This window comes from Dufourea novaeangliae, unplaced genomic scaffold (genome assembly GCF_001272555.1).
Source record: "Dufourea novaeangliae isolate 0120121106 unplaced genomic scaffold, ASM127255v1 scaffold168, whole genome shotgun sequence".
NCBI lineage: Eukaryota > Metazoa > Arthropoda > Insecta > Hymenoptera > Halictidae > Dufourea > Dufourea novaeangliae.
The window spans coordinates 1,222,310-1,245,385 of NW_015374062.1; the positions used below are offsets into that span (position 1 = coordinate 1,222,310).

The 23,076-nt window shown below is 36.0% G+C and overlaps 1 protein-coding gene across 1 annotated transcript in view; it reads left to right on the forward strand.

Annotated features, from left to right (window-relative positions):
• LOC107190272 (filamin-A-like) overlaps nt 1-14,197 on the forward strand; it is a 43,769-nt gene extending 29,572 nt beyond the window's left edge. Inside the window, exons 18-24 of the mRNA XM_015579054.1 lie at nt 5,496-5,636; nt 6,564-6,866; nt 8,954-10,009; nt 11,220-11,413; nt 12,723-13,164; nt 13,478-13,681; nt 13,907-14,197. Of these exons, the coding sequence (XP_015434540.1) occupies nt 5,496-5,636; nt 6,564-6,866; nt 8,954-10,009; nt 11,220-11,413; nt 12,723-13,164; nt 13,478-13,681; nt 13,907-14,091 (2,525 nt within the window). The 3' untranslated portion in view covers nt 14,092-14,197. The remainder of the gene's footprint in view (nt 1-5,495; nt 5,637-6,563; nt 6,867-8,953; nt 10,010-11,219; nt 11,414-12,722; nt 13,165-13,477; nt 13,682-13,906) is intronic.
• Nucleotides 14,198-23,076: the final 8,879 nt, after the last annotated feature.

A 23,076-nucleotide genomic window follows, 5' to 3' on the forward strand; every position in this document is an offset into this window, starting at 1 on the left:
AATATCACAGCCGTGCTTCCGCCACATAACCGTTCGCATATCTTTCTTTCCTTGCTTCTCTCACCGCCTTCTCCCTCATCCAGCTTGACTATATTTTTGGTGTGGTAGCAGAGCGACCAGCACGCGCGTAAAATGCGAACCTGTCGCACTTGTTCATTCGTACATCCTGTCTACGACCAAATGTGTGAAACGCGAATGAGGAATAATTTCACTGAATCTGCAATTTTCATTATATAGAAGGTGCACGATGAAAATTTTCCCAAACTGTTTTCTTTCGAAGCCGCAGATCTTTTTTCTCCATATATTATAGAACAGTCTATCATAGGTAAGAAAATATATTAGTTTTTTATATGATGTTGGATTATTTTGTTTTTAGGGAAGATATTTTGAATGTATACTCACGAGAAAACTCGTCTTCCATTAGGGGAAAAAGTAACGTAGGGAAAAATTTAACATTTATTTCGGTACTTGAAATAAATTTATCAAATGATAGGAGGCCCTTATCCCTACACCACTTTTCCCCCTAGAGGAAGTCGAATAAGTTACTTTTCGCAAACTATGATCTTCCATTTGTTTCATTTGCTCACATTGACGATAATTTTTCTAGCGTGTTAGAGGGAATAACATGTATAAAAAAAGACGGTTTTTTCTTGAACTGTGCAAAAAGAAGTAAAGCGGTTTTTTTCTTCGACTGTGTTATTTCGAAATCGTGTGAAAAAAGAGTTAGCTGTATAAAGTTCGGTCCTCAAGGTGTTCTCCATTTAACGACTCCATTTAACGAATATTCTTCAAATATATTCTGGATGGAATGTAATTCGTAATAAAATCGACAAGGACGGAAAATATTTTGAAGGAAATGCAATTTGATGCTTTGTATGGCACGTGAGCTTTGAATGCTACTAGCAGATGTATCTGCTGACTGTCAGTTACTTATACGTGGAATAGATACCGATGATAGTACGCTAAACATATCTGACTGCTATAGCATGTGTCTATGCATATAGGACTCGGCAGCGCGTTTATTCCAAGTGGCCAAAGTTATTCGAAGGTTTATTCGAAGCCTCCGAATAAATGAAAATTTTATTTGATGCTACGAATGAAACACTTGAAATAAAAAGGGTATCTTCTATTCATCGGGCAATTCTTATCGAATAAATTTATTCATTTGACGCTCGTCGAATATACTTTTTTTATTCGAACTTCGAATAACGAATAACATTTTTTTTTTCTGATCTTTTATTCGTTTTTCGACATTTTTATTTAGTACAAAATTTTGCCTAACTCTGAGATGATTCGAGAGATTTGTATAATTTAGAAAATTGCGGCAGATCTGTGAGCAGCAGGTGCAACGTGGGTTCGTTCATCTCGGTTGGAAATGATTCATTACGGTTAAGAGTGTCTGTAATTATGCGACGATCTGAATCGTTGTTAAAAGTGTAAGTTAGTCGGTATGATAGAAATAGTTAGATTTATTAGATCCGAAACGACCATTGCGTGATATAAAGTCTGGCGGTAGATATTCTGGAAAAAGGGTCTTCCGGGCTGGCATGATTCCGTCGCTAGTAATTCTCTTGCCCGCTTGATCGTCAGTCGCGCTAGAGATGTATCCTCGAGAAGTCTATTGACGCTGCGATCCAGCTGAAGGAGTCTTCGAAAACGCCTTCTCGTGTTGTACGCAACTGCGCTCCTGTGACAAATTCATAAAGAGAAGAAGAAATCTAGGAAGATTTCTTACGGTGTAATTCGTTCGGTCGGTCTTTCTCCTGTCGCGATTCAGATCCGTGCTTTTGCCGTTTGTTTTCTCTTAAAAAAAAAAAAACAGTTCATTCTGTTTGACAACGCGTACAGGCTTTGTTTACTCTTACATGGAAGTTTTACAAATGACAGTCATGTTTCTACGCACAGTGTCTGTAGTCGCTTCTGTTTTAACCACTCTTTCAAGACCACTATAAGTTACCTAACCTACGGAACATCCCACAATGGGAAAATTCTGCCTTTGGTTTTTGTAAACCTGTACAGTTTTGAGTTTTCCTTTGGTTTGCAACCTGAAGAAGTGTCTATCTCACAGTAATGTTCTTTTATGCGCTACTTTTGCCATTACCGCTTTTCCTTTGATATCGTTCGATTAATTTTAAATGACTATGACATCACAAAAAAAAAGAGCACAGAATAATTGAAGTAAAAATTGGAAATGAAAAGACATATTACTCCTTCAATTAAACGAATCGATGGTTAAACATCAAGGGATCTGTTATATTTTCTAATCCTTTCACATATGAATTCCTTCACTGTTATTCGTTTGTCATGATTCATATGATATTTTTATTGATGAAATAGTTTCGCATATTCAAATGATGTTCTCACTATTAATCGTTTGTGATCGAGTTATAGGTGACAGTGTTCGTGCATCGTGACCCAATATTTTTTTTTTCCTATCCGCGCACTTAATCTTTATTTAACACCTATGGCGGCATTCTTGGAAACTGTTTACACTGGCATGTTGCTGCGGCTTCTGCGTTATTCATCAGATTTTAATACTGTTGACATAAAATTGGCTCTTGGGTACTTTCGGTGGATTGAATTTCTTTTGATGATCTGGTGAAACATGCTTATTAGTAGAGCAAAAAATTCGTTTCAAATGAAACTGATTCTATATCGGCACTAAAAGATTTTTTTTTACATCGTGGAAACATGACACTGTTTTTCATCGATTTGTTAAGGTAGATATTGTGGTAGAAATTCGAGAAGATGATGGTCTTTAGATCGCCCCCTATTGAGGCGCATTGCGTCGAAGAAGTTATTCTTGGAATAGCGGACATTTTTGACGCACCATTTCTTTTCCACGTGTTCTTTGTTTATCGCCCAATAAATGTTTCTGACAAGTAAATTCCAATATGTTGGCACATGTAAAAAAAAAGCATTGCGCTTGCTCATAGTTCGAGATAATGTCATATATTTTTTCGTTACGTATCATCTATTCGAAATTTCTTATTTAACTTCTCGACTTCTGTAGTTCTCAAAAAGTTTTCCAAACTTCTACATTAACTTTTCACTGTCGATTAACGTGTCCTGGGATAATAAATCGTTTGATTGTTTAAGATTGTCTTCAAGTAAGGAGGAATTTGTCGTAATATACATCAACTCAAAATGCATATGGGTCATTCCACGCGAAATCGATGATCACTTTTTGTACTCGGATGTCAGAGATTTTGTTCAAAATGAAATATGCTAGGAGGTTAGACAAAATAATTTTTTAATTTTTTTGTTCAAAAATGGTGCTTGCATCACAAATACCATACACTTTTACTTAGGACAACAAACGAAACTTTTTCATAATCTATATCAGATTTACTAGAAAAGTACACATGTTTATGTTAAAATATTGATTTTTATCGAAATGGTAAACATTCTAACCAAATTTCTTTTATACCTAAAAAAATTCATTGAAAAGTTGTTTACAACAAAAAAAGTTTTTAACCTGTCGCAAAAATCAAGTGTACTTCTTTGTGACTTCCTAGCAAATCTAACGTAGATTATGAACAAATTTTGTTTGTTGTCCTAGGTGAAAGTGTACGGTACCTGTGCTGCAAGCCTCGAAGTTCTTCAGACTACATTTGCAGAACTCTAACAACACCATTTTTGAACAAAAAAATAAAAAAAGATCATTTCGTGTATGAAAAGACATGCATAATAAAGGTCTTTAATCCGATTTTCCATTCATTTTTTCATTTACCTAAACAAAATTCCTTTAGGTACCTTATGTTTCGAAGCGTTTACATTAGCACAACCCCTTAAATTCATATAAAAAAGGTCAAACAGACTCTCCACCAGGACCATATCAATGACACCACCGAGACGGGTACAAGACCTGTCCATATTGTTTTTAGACCTCATTTAGTACGAGGTGCAACTGCGCTTACCTGAAACGGGGTGCACCACTGTCTTTAATAGCTCATTGTGGAGTTAATGTTAATATCTACATTTTCAATAGCAGCATATCTTCGAGGTAAGATTTGAAGAAATATGAACATATTTTTTTCAAATTTGTAGACTCCCGCCACTCTTGGTCAGATTTGTGAAAGAAAACATTGTTTACAATTTTACATGTTATGCAAATGATTTTTCAATTTAAACAATAATTTATTCGAATAATGAACTGAATATGATAAATAATTTCTGTGATAAAAATTCATAAGTACACACTGGTTTCATGAAAACGTGCAAACTTTGACGGCCTGTATTTTTAAAATAAATGCGATACCGGCAAAATTATGACTTAACTCCCACCCCCTAATTCCACGTGGAGTACAATATATTTCATTTTCAACAAAATCTCTGGCATCGAGTGCAAAAAGTGATCAATTTTGCGTGAAATAACCCATATTTATACATTGTGCCTTGTTGTCGGTTGGACATTTTAAGTTATATCTAATAATTATGACGAATTTCGTAAATGGGCTGATTTAGTCTGTAATAGACTGTAAAGTTAAACATAAAATGAAATTCTCAACTCATTTTATGAATGAGCATTTAATGTTATTGATATCAGTGCATCAAACGAGTTAAACGTTTGGAAATGGTTTGGGAGGAAGAAGAAGTAGAAACCACGTGGCAGGAGGTGTCGACCTTTTACAGACACGGATTGAAGACTGTTACGTGCAGTCCGTACGATTGCGCTGTGCGTGGACCGATTTGTTACGCCAAGATTAGTCCAGAGAACGAGGAAACGCCACCAGGACTCGATTTTGCTCCATTAATATTTCAGAGTCTTTTCTACGTACAAACGAAAAAAGGTTTCAGAGTTTACGAACCTATATCTAATCAATATTTAACCCGTTCGTTGTTATGTATTGCATTTCTTTCAAACACTAATTGTACCGATTACACACTGTAGCAAAATTAAAGAATCACCCAATTTTCACCGAAAAATTGTCAATCTCCGAACTATTATAACTTTGTGAAAAGAAATCAAACAATAATAATTATTATTGTTAAATATAATTAAGTTATAACAGTTCAAAGATCGATAATTTTTCGGTGAAAATTTAACGATTCTTTAATCATGCTGCAGAGCGTATGTTGAAATACTCTATGGTGGCAAACTTAGCGAATTATTCGATTACAGTGTTAATTGATTTTTTTAAAAAGAATTCTATACTGTTCTGTTGTTTATAATTTTCTCTAATAAATATTGTTGAAGTTACATATTACATTAGTTGGATTACGCAGTTTGCCGTTTAATGTTTTCCACTTTCATACTGATACTAAACAATTAAAATTATAATTTTTAATCGTTAAAAGGAAATATTTAATATGAGTTATACACACGTGTTTTATATTCTCAGCCGGTCAAAGTTCTAAGATCTGTAAATAGAAATGTCAGGATTTAATCATGTTGATGAGATATTTACCATAGGTACATGGTTCAAACACATTCAGGCGTCATTTAATTAATGTATGTAATTTCGCTTAATTACGGATTTTTCATATTTCAGCCGAAGTAAAAATGCCGAGCGGGAACATGGATAAGCCAATAATCGAAGATAATCACGATGGAACGGTTTCTATTAGATATGACCCAAAAGAGGAAGGACAGCACGAAGTCATTGTAAAATTTAATGGCGTTCATGTTCAAGGTTTGTTAGTTCTTTTAACCTCTTCAATAACATTAGTTATAACGTTAAGTCACAAATACAGGGTACGGAATTCTGAAGAAACTTCATAGATACAATAAATAATATTTAAATAAGTAATTTGAAAAAATGACGATTATGAAAATAGTAGTAGGTACAGTACAGACTCAATGAGCCTGTATGTAATTTGAATAAATACACTTCATCACAGACAGGATAAAGAAATTTTTGTAGGTGCTTACAGGTCGATTGGAAAGCTATACTTGTAGTATTCCTTTTCATTTGTTTGAAAAGTAAAATAAATTGGTACACTTACAAAAGTTTAGCGTATTCTATTTAGGACAGGATTAATGTTAATGTCATTTGCTATAAACTTATGAGAAGCATATTTAACTTACGTAACGTTTGATCTATTAATAGAATAAAAAATGTGTTCACTTAAAACTAGAATTTTATTATCCACCGTCAAACTTGAAAACTGAAACTTTTCTCTATGGAATTACAAAAAAAAAATCGTAAAATCGTGATTTACAACACGATATATTTTATGAATGTCTAATAAATAGTGAAACGATCACAGTTGCCAAAACCTGTTTAGAATGTTCAGAGAAAATACTATGGTCGCTCGTTCCAAAAATGAGTAGTAATTATTTGATCTGTTATCTTGAGCCTTGAAAGTGAGTCACACGCTAGAGTCTAGACGGTTACGTTATTTATAGTTTCGATAATAATTTTCAGGAAGTAGGTGAATAAACTCGTGTATTTTATTCGCTGCTTTAAATTCAGATGGTTAAATTTATTTTTACCTTTTTCATGTCACATTAGGTGCTTTGGGATTGTTACAAATCTTAATAATTATACCAGTAGATAAGACATATAATTATGATATAACAAAAGTTCCTCATGTCTCGTTATTTAATTCTTTGTTAGGTTCACCGTTTAAATTCCATGTGGATTCTATTGGAAGTGGTTACGTGACGGCTTACGGACCAGGGTTAGTGTACGGCGTGTGCGGTGAACCTGGAAATTTTGTGATTTCGACGAAAGGTGCTGGAGCAGGTGGCCTTTCATTGGCTGTTGAAGGGCCAAGTAAAACAGAAATATCTTGCCATGACAATAAGGATGGGACAGTTTCTGTATCATATCTTCCGACCGCCCCGGGAGAATACAAAATAAGTGTGAAATTCGGAGATAAAGACATAAAGGGAAGCCCATATGTTGCAAAGATCACGGGTACATTAATTTATTTGCACAGATATTTTTCACTAACTTATCCAGTACATCGTTTCTTAGATCTCATTTGATTTGTACGTAACAAATTAGTACGTAAAGAACATAATTAATTTCTATGTTGCCTTATTAATAAGACAATTTCAACAATAACATGTAAATTAATTCGTCACTTTTTCGTTTTTCATTACCCATTCACTAATCACTCAAACAATTTAACGCCAATTGGTTGTGAAATATTGTGCTGAACGCTTGTGTCACTAAATATATTATGAAACCCGAATATGTTACTTTTTAACACCAAGCATCCACTTAACAAAATATTATTGATACACACGGTGTTAATAAACATGTGGGACACTTTCACAGGGTGAATTCTACACGCCAAACTAACAAGGGGAGACTGAGGTCTGTCCACTGCTGATTTCAATGAGCTTGTGCAGGGTTGTAGGTATGCATGTACGAAAAACATTGATAGAACATTAGCCGCAGATGGTCATTCTTGTTGAGAAAATAGGGGTTAAATTTTGTGAAAACCGCCTATGTGGTTAAGTACTAGTAAGTGTTATTCTTTGTCAATAGCACATCGGCGGAGAGGCACGCCGCGACAGCATAGTGGTCAACGACTTTTTTGACCCGGGTTTAAGTCTCAACGGATCTATTATCTTTTTGTCACGGATACAAAAATATTACGAAATGCTCTCTTGCCTTTGTGCCGTCTCACTGATCAACCGAACAATGCACTTTCTCTTTGCTTAAATATGTTATTGAAGCATATTTTCATTCTTTTTCCTTGTAGCAATAGGTTCATTAAAATGAAATTTTTTTTGTCTGTGAATAGGAGTTTGTGCATGAACAATCACTGTTTAGACTGTATTTTTTCCGTACAGTAACGGTTTGGCTTTTCTTAACTCTCTCTGCGTTGCGATGTTTTGTATCTTTTGTATTCCATAATACCGAGTTTTTTTCACGAACACCGATTAAATCATTAATTTCGTTTCTAGATTACCAATCGCAGCGCGTAGCCAATGTTACCGCGGGAATTCGGTCGGCAGACGCGCGTTCTGATTGGTCGGGGTTTTTCGTTAATATCTCGTTAACAAAACCTCAGATAACGTTTTTGTTAAGGAAAAACTTGTATCAAATCACCTCACGAGTCTCCCATTTCCGGGTCCTCCAACATATTTGTTACACTCTGTATACATATACGTATACGCCGCTGATCTTTTGTTTTTTAACTAGCTTTAACCTACTCAAATCAGTATAATGCTTTGCACAATATTTTTTTTTAACTTGGTCGAACCTACTCTAATCAATAATACTGTATTGTGTATGAAAAACTGAAAATACTGTTCACAGCATTATACTGATTTGAGTATTCAAAATCACTGAACTTGATTAAGTGTGATTTTCGCATTGGCAACCATGCATTTTCTCTTTCATATGTGATTAGCATGTGTGTAAGAATTGTTGCTAAAAAATTTCATTAATATCGAAATTAATGATACTTCAAATAAGCAATAAATAACTTTATCGCTTTACTGTTCGATCACTATATACGAGTCCATTAAGGTGCCTGCTTTAATTAGTATTAGTGTTATTTCAGCACATTCCTCTATCTCTTGTCACTAAAACCTGACTTCTATTTTTAAAGAATGTAATCTTAATTCTATTTTTAAACACAGAAGCTGGTTGTATCACGCATACCTAGGCAGGAGCTTTACTTTGCCCTTTTCCGCTAAAAATGGCTCTCTCCTATTCACACAACATTTTCAAAGTGATAAACGAGCGTTAGTATGCAATGTCGTCAATCCGGAAAACGAATTCTTGTATCTTAAATCGCTTGCAGAATAATTGATTTTTCTTATAAGTAGCGCTGTTTAAATGTAAAGAGATTTGACTTGTAAAGTCATTTTTCTCATATTAATTCCAAACACGTGCAATCAAATGGTCATTTAATGGTTTAATTTGGACGCTTATAACATATTACATGAGAAGTCTCTGTACGGCTGGCTTGATTGACAACTGCTTGTAGCGCTCAAAAGGTCAATCAGAATAAGTTAGTAAAAAATTCTATGTACCTTTTTCAGGCGAGGGACGCAAACGGAATCAAATCTCTGTCGGTGCATCCAGTGAGGTTCAGTTACCTGGAAAAGTTACGGATTCCGATATAAAATCGTTGAATGCGTCTATCACAGCGCCGAGTGGTCTGGAAGAGCCTTGCTTCTTGAAAATGTCCCCCAACGGTAACATGTGCGTTTCTTTCACACCCCGTGAATCCGGTGAGCACACGGTCGCCGTTAAAAAGATGGGGAACCATATACCGAATTCGCCGTTTAAAATAAACGTATCGGATCGGGAAGTTGGTGATGCGAAGAAGGTGAAAGTATCCGGCCAGGGATTGAAAGAAGGCAAAACTCAAGTTGAAAACAGTTTTCTGATCGATACGAGAAATGCTGGTTTCGGTGGTCTATCGTTGTCGATCGAAGGTCCAAGTAAAGCAGAAATCCAATGCAAAGACAACGAGGACGGTACATTGAACATTTTTTACAAACCCACGGAACCAGGTTACTACATTATGAATCTGAAGTACGCCGACCATCACGTGGAAGGATCACCATTCACCGTGAAGGTCTCAGGAGAGGGTAGCAATCGTCAAAGGGAGAAGATTCAAAGACAAAGAGAGGCTGTTCCGATTACGGAAGTGGGTAGCCAGTGTAAGCTGACATTCAAAATGCCTGGAATTACGTCTTTCGATCTCGCCGCCACGGTCACTTCGCCGGGAGGCGTGACCGAAGACGCAGAAGTTAAAGAAGTCGAAGATGGTTTATATGCAGTCGCATTCGTACCTAAAGAACTCGGAGTGCATACGGTATCTGTCAGATACAAGGAAATGCACATCCCGGGATCACCGTTTCAGTTCACAGTTGGTCCTTTGAGAGACAGTGGAGCGCATAGGGTTCATGCTGGCGGTCCTGGTTTGGAAAGGGGAGAGCAAGGTGAACCATGTGAGTTCAACGTTTGGACCAGAGAAGCTGGAGCTGGAACACTAGCTATTTCGGTTGAAGGACCTAGCAGGGCCAAGATTGATTTCAAAGACCGGAAAGATGGTAGCTGTTACGTCAGTTATGTTGTCTCGGAACCTGGTAAGTTCTTGTATACTTCTTATTTATAATATATTCTTTCCGTTGGTGAAAATTCACAGAGCTTTCTAAATCCCCTGTTGTTTTTATGCGTTGTTTATCCGCTATCGTTTTATTATCCTGCAGTACACATACTCTATTATACGAGCTTCCTGTATAGTTGAAGTCCAATCCGCAATCTAATTTTGATAATAATAGAGAGATAACAAAATCTCTACATTGTAATATTTGAGATTTAGTCAAATGAAATGTTACCAAAGTCATTATAATCTTATGCATGAATGGGAAGTTGCCTCGGCGCCGTGGGGCAATAAAGTATGTGTTTGATAGATTTATCGCCCCCGCCCCCTCCCGCTCCCAGTGCACGCCTCACCCCAGTGGTGGCGATGACGTCTGGACAATAATCCTGTAGAACTAGCCAGACGATAATCGAGCGCAGTCTGTATTTTAAAGCATCCATGTGCAAAGACCGTTCCTAGTGATACCAGAAATATCTGCATCTGTATATGCGTCCAAGGTGAATTCATATTTTGATGACTAAGGACTGCAGAATGTGAATTGGTATGGTTGTTATATTTGGGTAGCGTGCCTCACACGAGAGGAAGAGAGATAAATCTAGCGAGGACCAGAGAGGGCAAGAGAGCGCCTCATGAAAGTGAGAAAACGTGGACGAATCGAAACCAGAAGTTGAAATCAGACTGACGAAAATGGTGGTTCGTGATCAAGCTGCGTTCAGTCCTTTATTTTTTCGCCTACCATTCCTGTATTCTTATGCTCGATTTACGTTATTTTTTTTAATTAGTCAACCAAGTCTTTTTCGGATACAGTTACTTCCATTTTACAACATTTTGTTTTATTATAATTGGTTCTACTTTACTGCTATTTCAGCCTTCACTACCTCTTCCTTTAATTAGTCTTTTTATCGTTAGCCAGTACATCAAATCGTTTCCCTTTTTACGTGTGTCTTTTCATTACATTATTAATCTTTATATTCCACGAAAAAGGCCAATTATAACAATCGTTCATACTTTTTCACGTTCTACTAAAGTCGACTTTTTGCGGGAAGTGGACGAAAATCCTGTCGAGATAAAAATCTAATAGTAGCAATAGTTAGTAATTTACTAGGCTTTTGTAAACGGAATAAGAGAATGTTGATTTTTTAACAAACAAACGTCTGATAAATCTGATTATTATAATTGCGTTGAATTTTCAGGGGACTACAGGGTTGGAATAAAATTCAATGACCAACATATTCCCGACTCTCCGCATAAAGTTTATATATCACCGGCCATGGGTGATGCTCATAAGCTGGAAGTTGCACGATTTCCAGAATCCGGCGTACAACCAGACAAGCCAACTACCTTCCTAGTCCGTAAAAACGGTGCCAAGGGTGAACTCGATGCAAAGGTAACATTTATTCTTGTATTTGTCCATGCATCCTGCACGCATGCTTCGAAATTACTGTAATAAATTTAGAAAAATGTGATTTAAGTAGAAGTTCATAGTTTTTAGTATCGTACAATGTGTGGTCAAATAACATAGACCAATAACAAGATTATAATGACATTATAAGATATTTTATAGCGTAATGTTCCAGACTTTCGCTTTTTATAGAAACTTACATCATTTTAGTGACGGAGCCTTTGCTAAAACTGTGCTGAAAATAACTTGCTTTTATGAAACTGCGTCCTGAAATCATACTGCGTAGGTGGCGAAATAGTGTTCACGTCGTATATTATAGTTCCATCTAACTAACACTAGAACTACCAAATCTGTCAAAATAACGCATTGTAGATTTCTTATTTTACCATTACTGAAGTTTTCATTTACATACGAGAATTTTTCTACAATTTTTTGATTGAGAATCTTAGTCGTAAAAAATTGAATCTGTTTTTCCTTATCGAAGTTTTAAAGACACGAAATTTATATAATTATTACAGTAACGATATAATATTTATTTAAGAATATATTAACCTACAATATACATAAAAACTATTTAAATCTCGTTATTGTCATTTAGTTACAAATTAAAAAAGTATATAATGAATCCAATGACAATAGGAGAGAAAAATTTTGTCCAATGAATGAATGATATATCTTTGTTGACGACTTCTTATATTTTATTATGTTTATTAATTTTGGTAAATATTTAGAATAGGGGAGGCAGCTCCGATGACCTTGACCTTGACATATGTTGTAAATGTCACCTTGCTGAGTGTCCTTTCCTCTCTCCATCTCTTTACCCTTCTTCTCCCCCCTTCTCTCCCTCCCCCCCTGTCTCACACACACACACACACACATCCACATAATTGGTTGATGAAAGTTTGGTGATGCAAATGACTTTACACACGGCAGAAATTGAACAATTTTTAATTATATATCGACGTGTATTCACGTTTATAAGTTGGTAATTAGAAATATGAATTAATATGTAAGCTGGTATATGTATGTAATAACATACGAAATGTTAATATACGGTAAAAAATATGTAGAAGTGTGAATTATTTGCAATAGATTTAACTAAGAATATAATTCACTGTAAAATAATGCAGGATACAGTGAAATGAAGTCACCTTATTTATATGTGTAAATGTTTATTATTTTAACTTTCGTGGAAACTGGAATGTACAGGATAGGAACGTCGCTTCTGTCACAAGTTAAAGCCTTTAGCCTGTTTAAAATGCAGAATAATGAAAGAGATTCATTGTTTCTGCAGATTGTGTCTCCAAGTGGCACAGAAGATGACTGCTTCATTCAAGCCATCGATGGTGACACATACTCTGTGCGATTTATGGCGCACGAAAACGGTATCCACAATATTCACATAAAATTCAACGGTGTCCATATAGCGGGTAGTCCGTTCCCCGTTAAAGTCGGGAAAGTGGATGCAGATCCTGCTGCGGTACACGCTTACGGAAATGGTTTGAAGGATATCAAAACGGGGCAAAAAACTGATTTCATTATCGATACTTGTAACGCCGGCACTGGATCGCTTAACGTAACCGTTGATGGGCCAAGCAAAGTTGCAATGGACTGTACAGAGGTCGAAGAAGGGTACAAGGTTAGATACACACCCTTAGTACCTGGTGATTATTACATCAGCGTCAAGTACAATGGATATCATATTGTGGGGTCTCCATTCAAGGTGCCGTGTACCGGTTAGTATTTTTCTTACTTTTATCTATTAGTAATTTAATCCAAATAATATTTACTGCGTCTTGAAATATAATGGTAATTTCATTTTTTAACCCTTTCGAGATAACATTCTTCTATGGTTTTTGATACGCTTGTATTTTACTTTTCTATAACACTTGAAATTTTTGCTCGTGCGAATTCGTATCAGTATGCCTACTACGGGTTAAGGGTGCAGAGATTTTAAAATCGTTATCGAGAACTGTACGCTTGCAATAGGTACTATTAAACCGTTTAAATGGGTGCTAGGTATATAAATATGTTGCGTTTTTCATATAGGTGCGGATCTTGCTGAGAAAGGTGCTCAAGAAACAAGCTCAGTTGTTGTCGAAACTGTTCAGAAAATTTCGAAATCGAAGCAAGCGGGACCAGTTCTACCCCTATTCAAGTCAGACGCTAGTAAGGTGACAAGCAAAGGAATGGGTCTAAAGAAAGCGTACCTTGGAAAACAAAATCAGTTTACCGTGAACGCAGGCGATGCCGGTAAAGTACCATTAATATTACAGAATAATATAAATATTAACTGGTGTTTGAGAAATTTTATGCATCTAAGCAAAATTACGCTATCGCAGCTTAAGAAGTGTCGCTTCAAAAACTACAATCTTTAGTCGTAGTTACAATAACATGAAATAATTTTGATTGAAAAATAAGAAATGCATGTTACTCTTTACGTTTAATTTTTTGTAATATAACTGTTTTCTTGCGTAGGTAATAATATCCTGTATGTGGCTGTTTATGGACCGAAAGGACCATGTGACGAAATCACAACGAAACACACGGGCCGTAATAATTACAACGTGAGCTACATGGTTCGTGAAAGAGGAGAGTACATCATTTTAGTAAAATGGGGCGATGAACATATTTCTGGGTCACCATACAAAGTCGAAGTATAATTATTTGTTCTTCGTTTTGTTGCTTCTTTTCATTGTATTGCTGTAAACTTCGACTACTTTTGTTTTGATTATTTGTTCCCTTATTTATTTTTCTTTTGTTCCTTTTTATTCATTTCAATTATCCTAAATATTATACAAGAAAAGAACGAAATAAATATACGGAACTGCGGCGAAACACTTGGTTATTTTTGCTGTGAATTGTAACAACATTCCAGCATTCATTACTTGAGATCTAAATTTCAACGTGATACAATAAAATACAGATTTATTTAATGTAAATTATTAATGTGGTACATACTTAAGTTTAGGTCATACTGTGTAAGCTGTTTCTGTAAGAACATAAAGGTGCTATTCTGTTATATAGATTCGTCAAACTATTGAAGTACCGTTTATCGTTGAAAATCATTTCTTGAAGTTTATACACTTGCTCGATGTCATTATTTTCTTTTCGACATTTAGAAAAAAATGTGTGAAGTAGTGTAATTATGAATACCCTGTATTTTTCGTAATGTACTGAGTATAACCAGATTCAAACATTCGCATTAGCGATGAACATAGTAAAAGTAAAATTCGAACAATGTTGTTTCGTTATTTAAAGAGAAAGAATTATGCATGTAATCAAATCTTGCACTGCTAGTACATATCATGATTAAGGGTGCTTATGAGTTATGAATCATTTTGGCAAACAATTTCGTTGCTTTTTATTTTCTAGTACTTAAATAATCTACGAATTAGCTCAATTGCAGCGAAATAGAAGAAATGATTCGTGCCTCAATTATTTCACACATTAAGATGTTTAACTTTTAATAAGCGTACATTTTACGTGACATCTACTTGTACTTGTACATTATCACTTGTGAATATTGCATGTGGGTTCTGGTTATAATAGCTGGAGAACAAGTTGAACGGCAGTCAGAATTGCAAATAATGTCAAATATTAAGTCACAGCCGTATTTATGTCAATTATTTATTGTTGGAAACACCAATTATTGTGCCTTTCATTTACGTCTAAATTAAATTTATTCTGCTAAAATACATTATAATATAATCACATTAAATAAGTATAGATTAAATGTATTGATTATTATAAATATAAATAATATAAAATGGAATAAATATATTTATTATGAAGCTTCTTGATTTCTACTTTTCTTTTACAATGTATGATCTGTTACTTTGTAACTCAACATATACGTTCTCGTATCTACGTATCCGAAGAAATGCAATTGACAAACATATTGCATGCAGTTCATATTTTGCCAAGAAACATTAAAAAGAAGTAACGTTCAATAACAAAATATTCAAAGTTATTTTTGTTTCCGAGTGGAAATCATGGAATATGGAAATATGGAAATATCTGCACTCCTTTCATGGTTGAAACTGGGAAATACATTTACATATGGGTCTTGACCGAAATGTTGGAAAATTGCTGTTTTTCACACAAAGTTTATGGGACCCTCGCCCTGTCCCATGGTCGTATCAGGTCTATAGACCTTTCAAGGAGTTCTTAGCCAGTGAAAATATTTCAATTCTGTATCTGAGATAAACAAAGTGATGTGTACATAGTATGTATATGTATATAAACAGGCATCATTTTCCTTCGTAATGAATTATATTCGAAGCTTAAAGAACGTAGATTAGTACTTTCTAGCAGTAGGGAACCAGTAATTATAGGAACATTGTTAAAATCACATTTGTTTGCAACAGTTGAAACTGTATCTCGTTATGCGTACCCCGTTTAGTTCACTTTGAACAACTCTCCTAACGTTATGCTGACAGCTTTCGTCTTGACTAAGCATTCAAATTGAAGCTCAAAGAACGTAGATTAATCTCCTGTCATTAACAATAACAATAAACAACCAGAACACTGTTAAAATCGCATTTAATCGCTGAATACCATTATTTTTTTGACCGGTGGCGCCACCCGCGGCGTTTCGTTCAAACTGCAAGCCAAATCATACCGACAGGTGAGTGAAAATTTCTAGTGATGGAAAAATACGAATATCTCAGTAATTAAGAGCTTAAAATGAACGTCATTTGTCTCAAATTGTTCCTCAGGACTTAATGCATGGACCCAATAGTGCAGAACCCCTGAATTAGAAAAATTAGTTATGCCTGTATTACCGTAGCCCCTTATTGAGCGGCAACCCTACTTGCATCAGATTTCGATTACATTTACACTGCTGAACGGGCATCATTATTCCTCGTCACGCATTAAATTCGAAGTTTGAACAATGTAGAATAATACTCTCTAACGGATGGGAACCAGTAATTACAAGAACATTGTTAAAATCACATTTATTTGCAACAGTTGACACTGTATCTCGTCATGCGTACCCCGTTTAGTTCAATTTATACAGCTGTTACACCGTCATACTGATAGCTTTTGTCTTGACCAAGCATTCGATTTGTAGCTTAAAGAACGTAGATTAATCTCCTGTCATTGAAAATAACAATAAACGACCAGAACACTGTTAAAATCGCATTTAATTGTTGAATACCACTATTTTTTTGACCGGTGGCGCCACCCGTGGCGAATCGCTGAAACTACTCGCCTAAAATTGGCTAGCAGTTTTAGCGATTCGTCACGGGTGGCGCCACCGGTCGAAAAAATAGTGGTATTCCGCAATTAAATGCGATTTAAACAGTGTTCTGGTTGTTTATTGTTATTTTCAATGACAGGGGATTAATCTACGTTCTTTCAGCTACAAATCGAGTGCTTTGTCAAGGCAGATGCTGTCAGCATAACGTTGGAAGAGCTATTCAAAGTGAAGTAACCGGGGTACGCATGACGAGAGACAGTGTCAACCGTTGCAAACAAAAGCGATTTTAACATTGTTCTTGTAATTACTAGCGTCCAACCGTTAGAGAATAGTAATCTACGTTCTTTAAACGTTGTATCTAATGCAAAACGAAGAAGAATCATGCCCATTTAGCGGTGTAAATGCGATCGAAATATTTTGCAATCAGGTTGTCGCCCCATAAGAGGTTACGGTAATACAGGCACAACTAATTTTATTAATTCAGGGGTTCTGCACTATTGGGTCCATGCATTAAGTCCTGAGGGACAATTTGAGACTAATGACGTTCATTTTAAGCGCTTAATTACTGAGATATTCGCGTTTTTGCATCACTAGGAATTCTCACTCACCTGTCGGTATGATTTGGCTGGCAGTTTGAGCGAATTGCCACGGGTGGCGCCACCAGTCAAAAAAATAGTGGTATTCCGCGATTAAATGCGATTTTAACAGTGTTCTGGTCGTTTATTGTTATTGTTAATGACAGGGGATTAATCTACGTTCTTTGAGCTTTAAACTGAATGCCTGATCAAGACGGAAGCTGTCAGCATAACGTTGAAAGAGCTATTCAAAGTGAACTAAACGGGGTACGCACGACGAAATACAGTGTCAACCGTTACAAATAATTGTGATTTTAACAATGTCATTGTAATTTCTGGATCCCAATCGTTAGAGAGTACTAATGTACGTTCTTTGGACTTCGAATTTAATGCGTGACGAAGAAAAGTGATGCCCTTTCAGCGGTGTTAATGCGACCGTAATCTGTTGACATTAGGTTTGCTGTTCCATAAGGATCTGCGTTAGTACTGGCATAAATAATTTTCCTAATTCTCGGGTTCTGCAGTATTGGGTCGTTGCAGTAAGTCCTTAGGAATAATTTGAGACTAACAACGTTCATGTGTAAGGCCTAATTAATGAGATATTCGTGTTTTTCCAACTGCAGAAATTTTCACTTACTTGTCGGTATAATTTCGCTAGCAGTTTGAGCGAATTGCCACGGGTGGCGCCACCAGTCAAAAAAATAGTGGTATTCCACGATTAAATGCGATTTTAACAGTGTTCCGGTTGTTTATTGTTATTGTTAATGACAGAGGATTAATCTACGTTCTTTGAGCTTCAATTTGAATGCTTAGTCAAGACGAATGCTGTCAGCATAACGTTGGAAGAGTTGTTCAAAGTGAACTAAACGGGGTACGCATGACGAGATACAGTTTCAACCGTTGCAAACAAATGTGATTTTAACAATGTTCTTATAATTACTGGTTCCCAGCAGCTAGACAGAACTAATCTACGTTCTTTGAATATCGAATCTAATGCGCGACGAAGAAAAAGGATACTCTTTCAGCGGTGTAAATGCGATCGAAATCTAATAAAAATAATATAAAAATTAATATTAATTAAAACTAATAAAATTGTAGAATAAAAATTTTCTTTCTAAAGAATTTCTCATGAATAACTAATTTGAACATACATACAATTAGATACTGGTTGACGTTACCATATTGTTCAGTTAAATTGGTGTATTATGTGTTCTTTTTACACGTATATCGCAGGAAATTTATATTGACCCATTGTTGTATGTTAGAATAATCAAAACCAAGTTCATGATGGAGTTTACGTTTAAATTCTAACAGCTGAGGTTAATGATCGGATTCTTGCACGTTACCTTCACTGTTTTCGTTTGCATACAGTACGTATATGACAGCTCTACGTTTTTTGTAAACAACACAGCGATTACGTCACATGGACACCTTTGTTTTCACATACATTCGACATATTGTACACTCCCAGTAATTCGAAACATTCCGGCGACTGTAACATCTAAATGTTAGTCTGTACAATACAGTTGACAAATTAATTTGATTTATCAACAAATTCGACTGGAGTTCGCACTATACGTGCAAAAATCCAAAGGCACATTCCTTTATCCCCCAAAGTGACGAGATGCGGGGAAAACGCCCTAACATTGTACGTACACTGACGTGCAAACTCTGCTTCCGTTAGGGTAAAAAGTGGCGTAAGAAAAGGGCCTCCTACCATTTGGTAAATTTATTCCAGGTACTGAAATAAATGTTAAATCGAATATGAATTTGGCATAAATTTCAGTAATTCCCATTATCAAGTAGTAGGAGGCTCTTCTTCTACGCCACTTTTTCCCCTAGAGGAAGCCGAGTCTGCTCGTGAGGGTATGTACAAATAAAAATAGTGAATAATATCATAATACTTCGTTCAATCTCGTTTTCGCCCTTTTCTCAACGGCGAAAAAGCATAATAAAAACAGGTGAGAACGTATCGAGAAGAAACTTGTGAATCAGCATAAGAACAATGCATTTTTCGAGCTCGATAACAGCAAACGTGGAGAGAAATAGTGAATCGGAGACTGTGTAGATGAAACAAATGCAACGTGCAGATGTAATTTACGAAAAGGGTGGTGGGAAGAAGGTGGAGGTATGCGAAATAAAAGAACGCAGCTAGCTCCTACTCCTCCCTGACTGGCTTGCTCGTCTCGTTTTCCAGTGAAGTTACTGAAGGTTCTAGGTGGGTAAACCGCTAGGTGGATAGGTGGAAGAGGTCTTCCGAGGTTCGGACCTGGTCTGTTTCGATAGGGTGGTAGGCGGTCGCAACCAGTTTCATAGGTGCCTTACGCTCGAGTTCGCAGGCGTCGAAAACGGGTGCTTGACTTGCGCCGTCGTATAACCACCCGTTTCGCTTTTCCTCGCAAATACACGCCCTTTCTGGCAATTACGCCAACGCCTCCGACGCCTTCAACACCACCCTCGTGTTCTCACGGTTTCGACTTCCACTGTCAGATGCTCGTGAGATACCGTCGCGACAGCTTCTTTTATTTCTCCTTTCTTCATTGATCTTTTCACCACCTTAGCCGTATGATTTACCTTTTACGAATGTAGTTGTAGAAAAGAATATTGTTCGTTGATACGTTTGTGTTTTGTTTTAAACGTAGATTGTTGTTTGATCGTTTTCTATTTGTGATTTAGAAGTGGCATGAATAAATAAAAGAAAAAACGAATTTTCCTATTGTAATTGTCAAAATTCTACAAATCTTCCCGGATATCTAATTTTTACGTATTTTATTGATGAATTTTAATCGCAGTTAGTGTATTTGCTGTCATATTCTGAGCTCTCTTAATGGACATGAGATTCATATATACTAATAGATCATCAGCAAATTGCGAGATAAAGACACGTTTTGGTATATTTTTGTAATTATGCAAACATAAAATGTATAGAAGAGGGCTGAGCACTTATCACAATTTGTGTTTTTTGGAGAACGCAAGGTTCGGAAGCTCCTGTAATCAACAAGTTTAGTCTAACATGTTTTTGATATAATTAATAACGTAGAAGATAATCGAATAAAATCGAATTTGTGTACGTTTAAGTAATCATTTAAATGTTTAAGGGCCCGGGGCTTCTTTTCCCTTATCCAATTGAGCTCAAACTTCACACAGATTATTTTTTTATTAACAGGGACCATTCTGGGAGTGGCGCAAAAAGATCTTAAAAAAAGGTATCATTCAGAGTAAAATAGGAGCCACCCTAATGTACATAGGTCCCGTAGAGTAGCGAAGAAATTAATTTCAAGTCGACAGAACGTAGTTTTCGAAATGGAGTTAAATAAAAACGAATCAATGGGAATTGAAGTGGGTCAACTATGAAGGAAGTTTTAGGTAGTTCGAGAATTTCAAGTGGCTGGAAGTACCGAGGTGTGGAAGACAGCGTTACGTGAATTCGCGTGTAAGTAGAGGGGTTCAATTGTTGGCAAGTAGAGGATGGAAAGCATAGGCGGAGTCTTGAGTTCCGCCTCCACCTACAATCCCTCCTCTTATTATACTTTTCCCCAATTTTTTCACATCCCTCCCTGCCCTGCTATTTGTATTGTTTCCTCGCAGTCACTCTCACCCACGTACTTTAGTTTCCTTGTTTTGCTGGATCAAACTCGTTTAGGTGTTCAACCATTTTCCCACCTTTTTCATCTTTTCCAGTCTCCTACGTTCTTCACCTTTTCTCTCTGTCCAACTCTTTCCCTCACTCTTTAACACTCTGTCTTTCTCGGCAGCAAAAAGGATCGATCCATCGCGGTCCTTCCGCAGGAGCGCACCTGCAAACCACAGAATCTTGTCTAGGTTTTCATTTCCATCTACTCGAATTACCACGAATATGCATTTAAGGGCGTACAAGCATTTTACATCAGGTTTTACCTCGTCCTTGGCGAGCCGACATTGTTTTGCCTTTGTCAGGTGCATTCTTTAATCTTAGCTGAGGCAAATAAATTAAACGCACACTGTATTCCCTTTAAGCAAATGACAAAATGATTATGTAAAAGTTTTTAATGCCACTATCAAAATGAAGAGTCGATATTAAGTGTAATCATTATGTAATGTCTGTAGAAACAGTATAGAATTCTACTTAATTAATCTTGTTTCCTCGTTACCTGTCGTGTAGTTCAGACTCCTTTACGAATTTTACGTCATTTCACTTAACGTATGTGTACACTTAAGGGATAATATTTTACTAACAATTGTAAATATATTCCCAATGATTCAATTAAGCAAATAAAGCAGTGTCTGTGGTAAAGTATAGTGAATATAATGAAAAATTCCTTTAAGATAGAATTTTATTATAACCAGTTTCTGATAAAATAACATTGAAAAATTCTCGAAAATGGTACATACCTTCATATCTTCTTCATTTTTATGGGATTCGGCAATATCAGTCGAATTACTGATATCTTGCTGTTAGGAGTTCTGAGTGCGAGGATTCGTCATGTAAAGAAGAAATTAATCGATAGTAGACAACGGTTTTACATTCCATGATCACTTTATTTTGATTACAGAACAACGCTCACATTAGGCAATTGATTTTTTCTGTTCTCTTATTCGTTTCTGTATTTACAAGAATGTCCCCGATGTGCGAGTGGGGACGATTCATCGATCTACGATTTTGAACGAAAGAGAGAAAGGAATAAAGTCGATTCTAAATCGAAGACTTGCTTACAAGGAACATCCGCGGAATCTGTTTCACTCCTTTTTCTCTCACGATCGATATTAACATGTTGCTTATTTAATCTTGAGATGAGAAAATCGTTAAACGTAAAATGTATCTGGACAGTATATTTTACGGACAATAAATTACAGCGATCATACCGATACGCGCGGAATACATTTTGAGTTTTCAGCTTGGAGCAACCAATCCAATTTAACAATCAACTTGAACGTCATAATAATTCTTTTAGAAATCCAAAAGGATTTCCGCGTGCATCGCTTGATTGATGAACGACGGTGATGAAGATAAAAAATCTATAAATCAGGCACCATTATTGCTTATTTTCGCAATTTGCTAAAGAAGAATTCAACTTGCTGTATTGTTCCTTGCCAAGCCATCACCTCGAATATCTTCTCACGCAGATTGTCATTAAACAAAGGAACGGAAAGAATCGTTGAAAAAATTATTTTTATAAAACAGATAAACTGTTAAAAAACAGTTATAAGATCTACGACATTTGGTCTGTTTTCCCTGAAGCATCCCTTGTTTTTTTTATTTCGGTAAGTTCTTTTATACTTTGTAAAGTATTATTATAATTTATAATTTGTAGTTGATAATTGAAAGTTGACAATTGAATCTGACAATTGAAAATTCACAAGGATTATACTAGCAGTTTGGTGATATCCCACACATGTACACTAACGCTTATGGGTCGAACGCGGTGGGTTTCAGACACAAATGTCTTTCAAGTTCGGTAAAAGAGCAAATTTAAGGTTGATGGTAGTTTCTTGAATTCACATCTATAATTCCAGGTACGCGCGAATATTCCTCGATTCGTATATGATTCGATTCCACGCATAAAATTAAATGCACTGAAGGCAATAAACCTTGCGGACATTCCGTTGTTAAAAGGGAATCCTGTGGTCAATGTGTTTAGCACCGAACACACAAAAACGTTGTAATTTAAAAAAACACACACGTATGTGTATATAACCAGTAAAGTATTGTAATTACAAGTAGATTATTTGAATAGATTTTATTCTTTTCGACCGTTCTCAATTTTTAAATATACAATTACCCTGTTAAGTAACAAACGTTTATCAGTGGCTAGGAGAAATTGCTCCGTTATTAACCCAATGAACTCGCCCGCTTGTGCTTACTGGGCCTAAAATTCGGCAGATCAGAT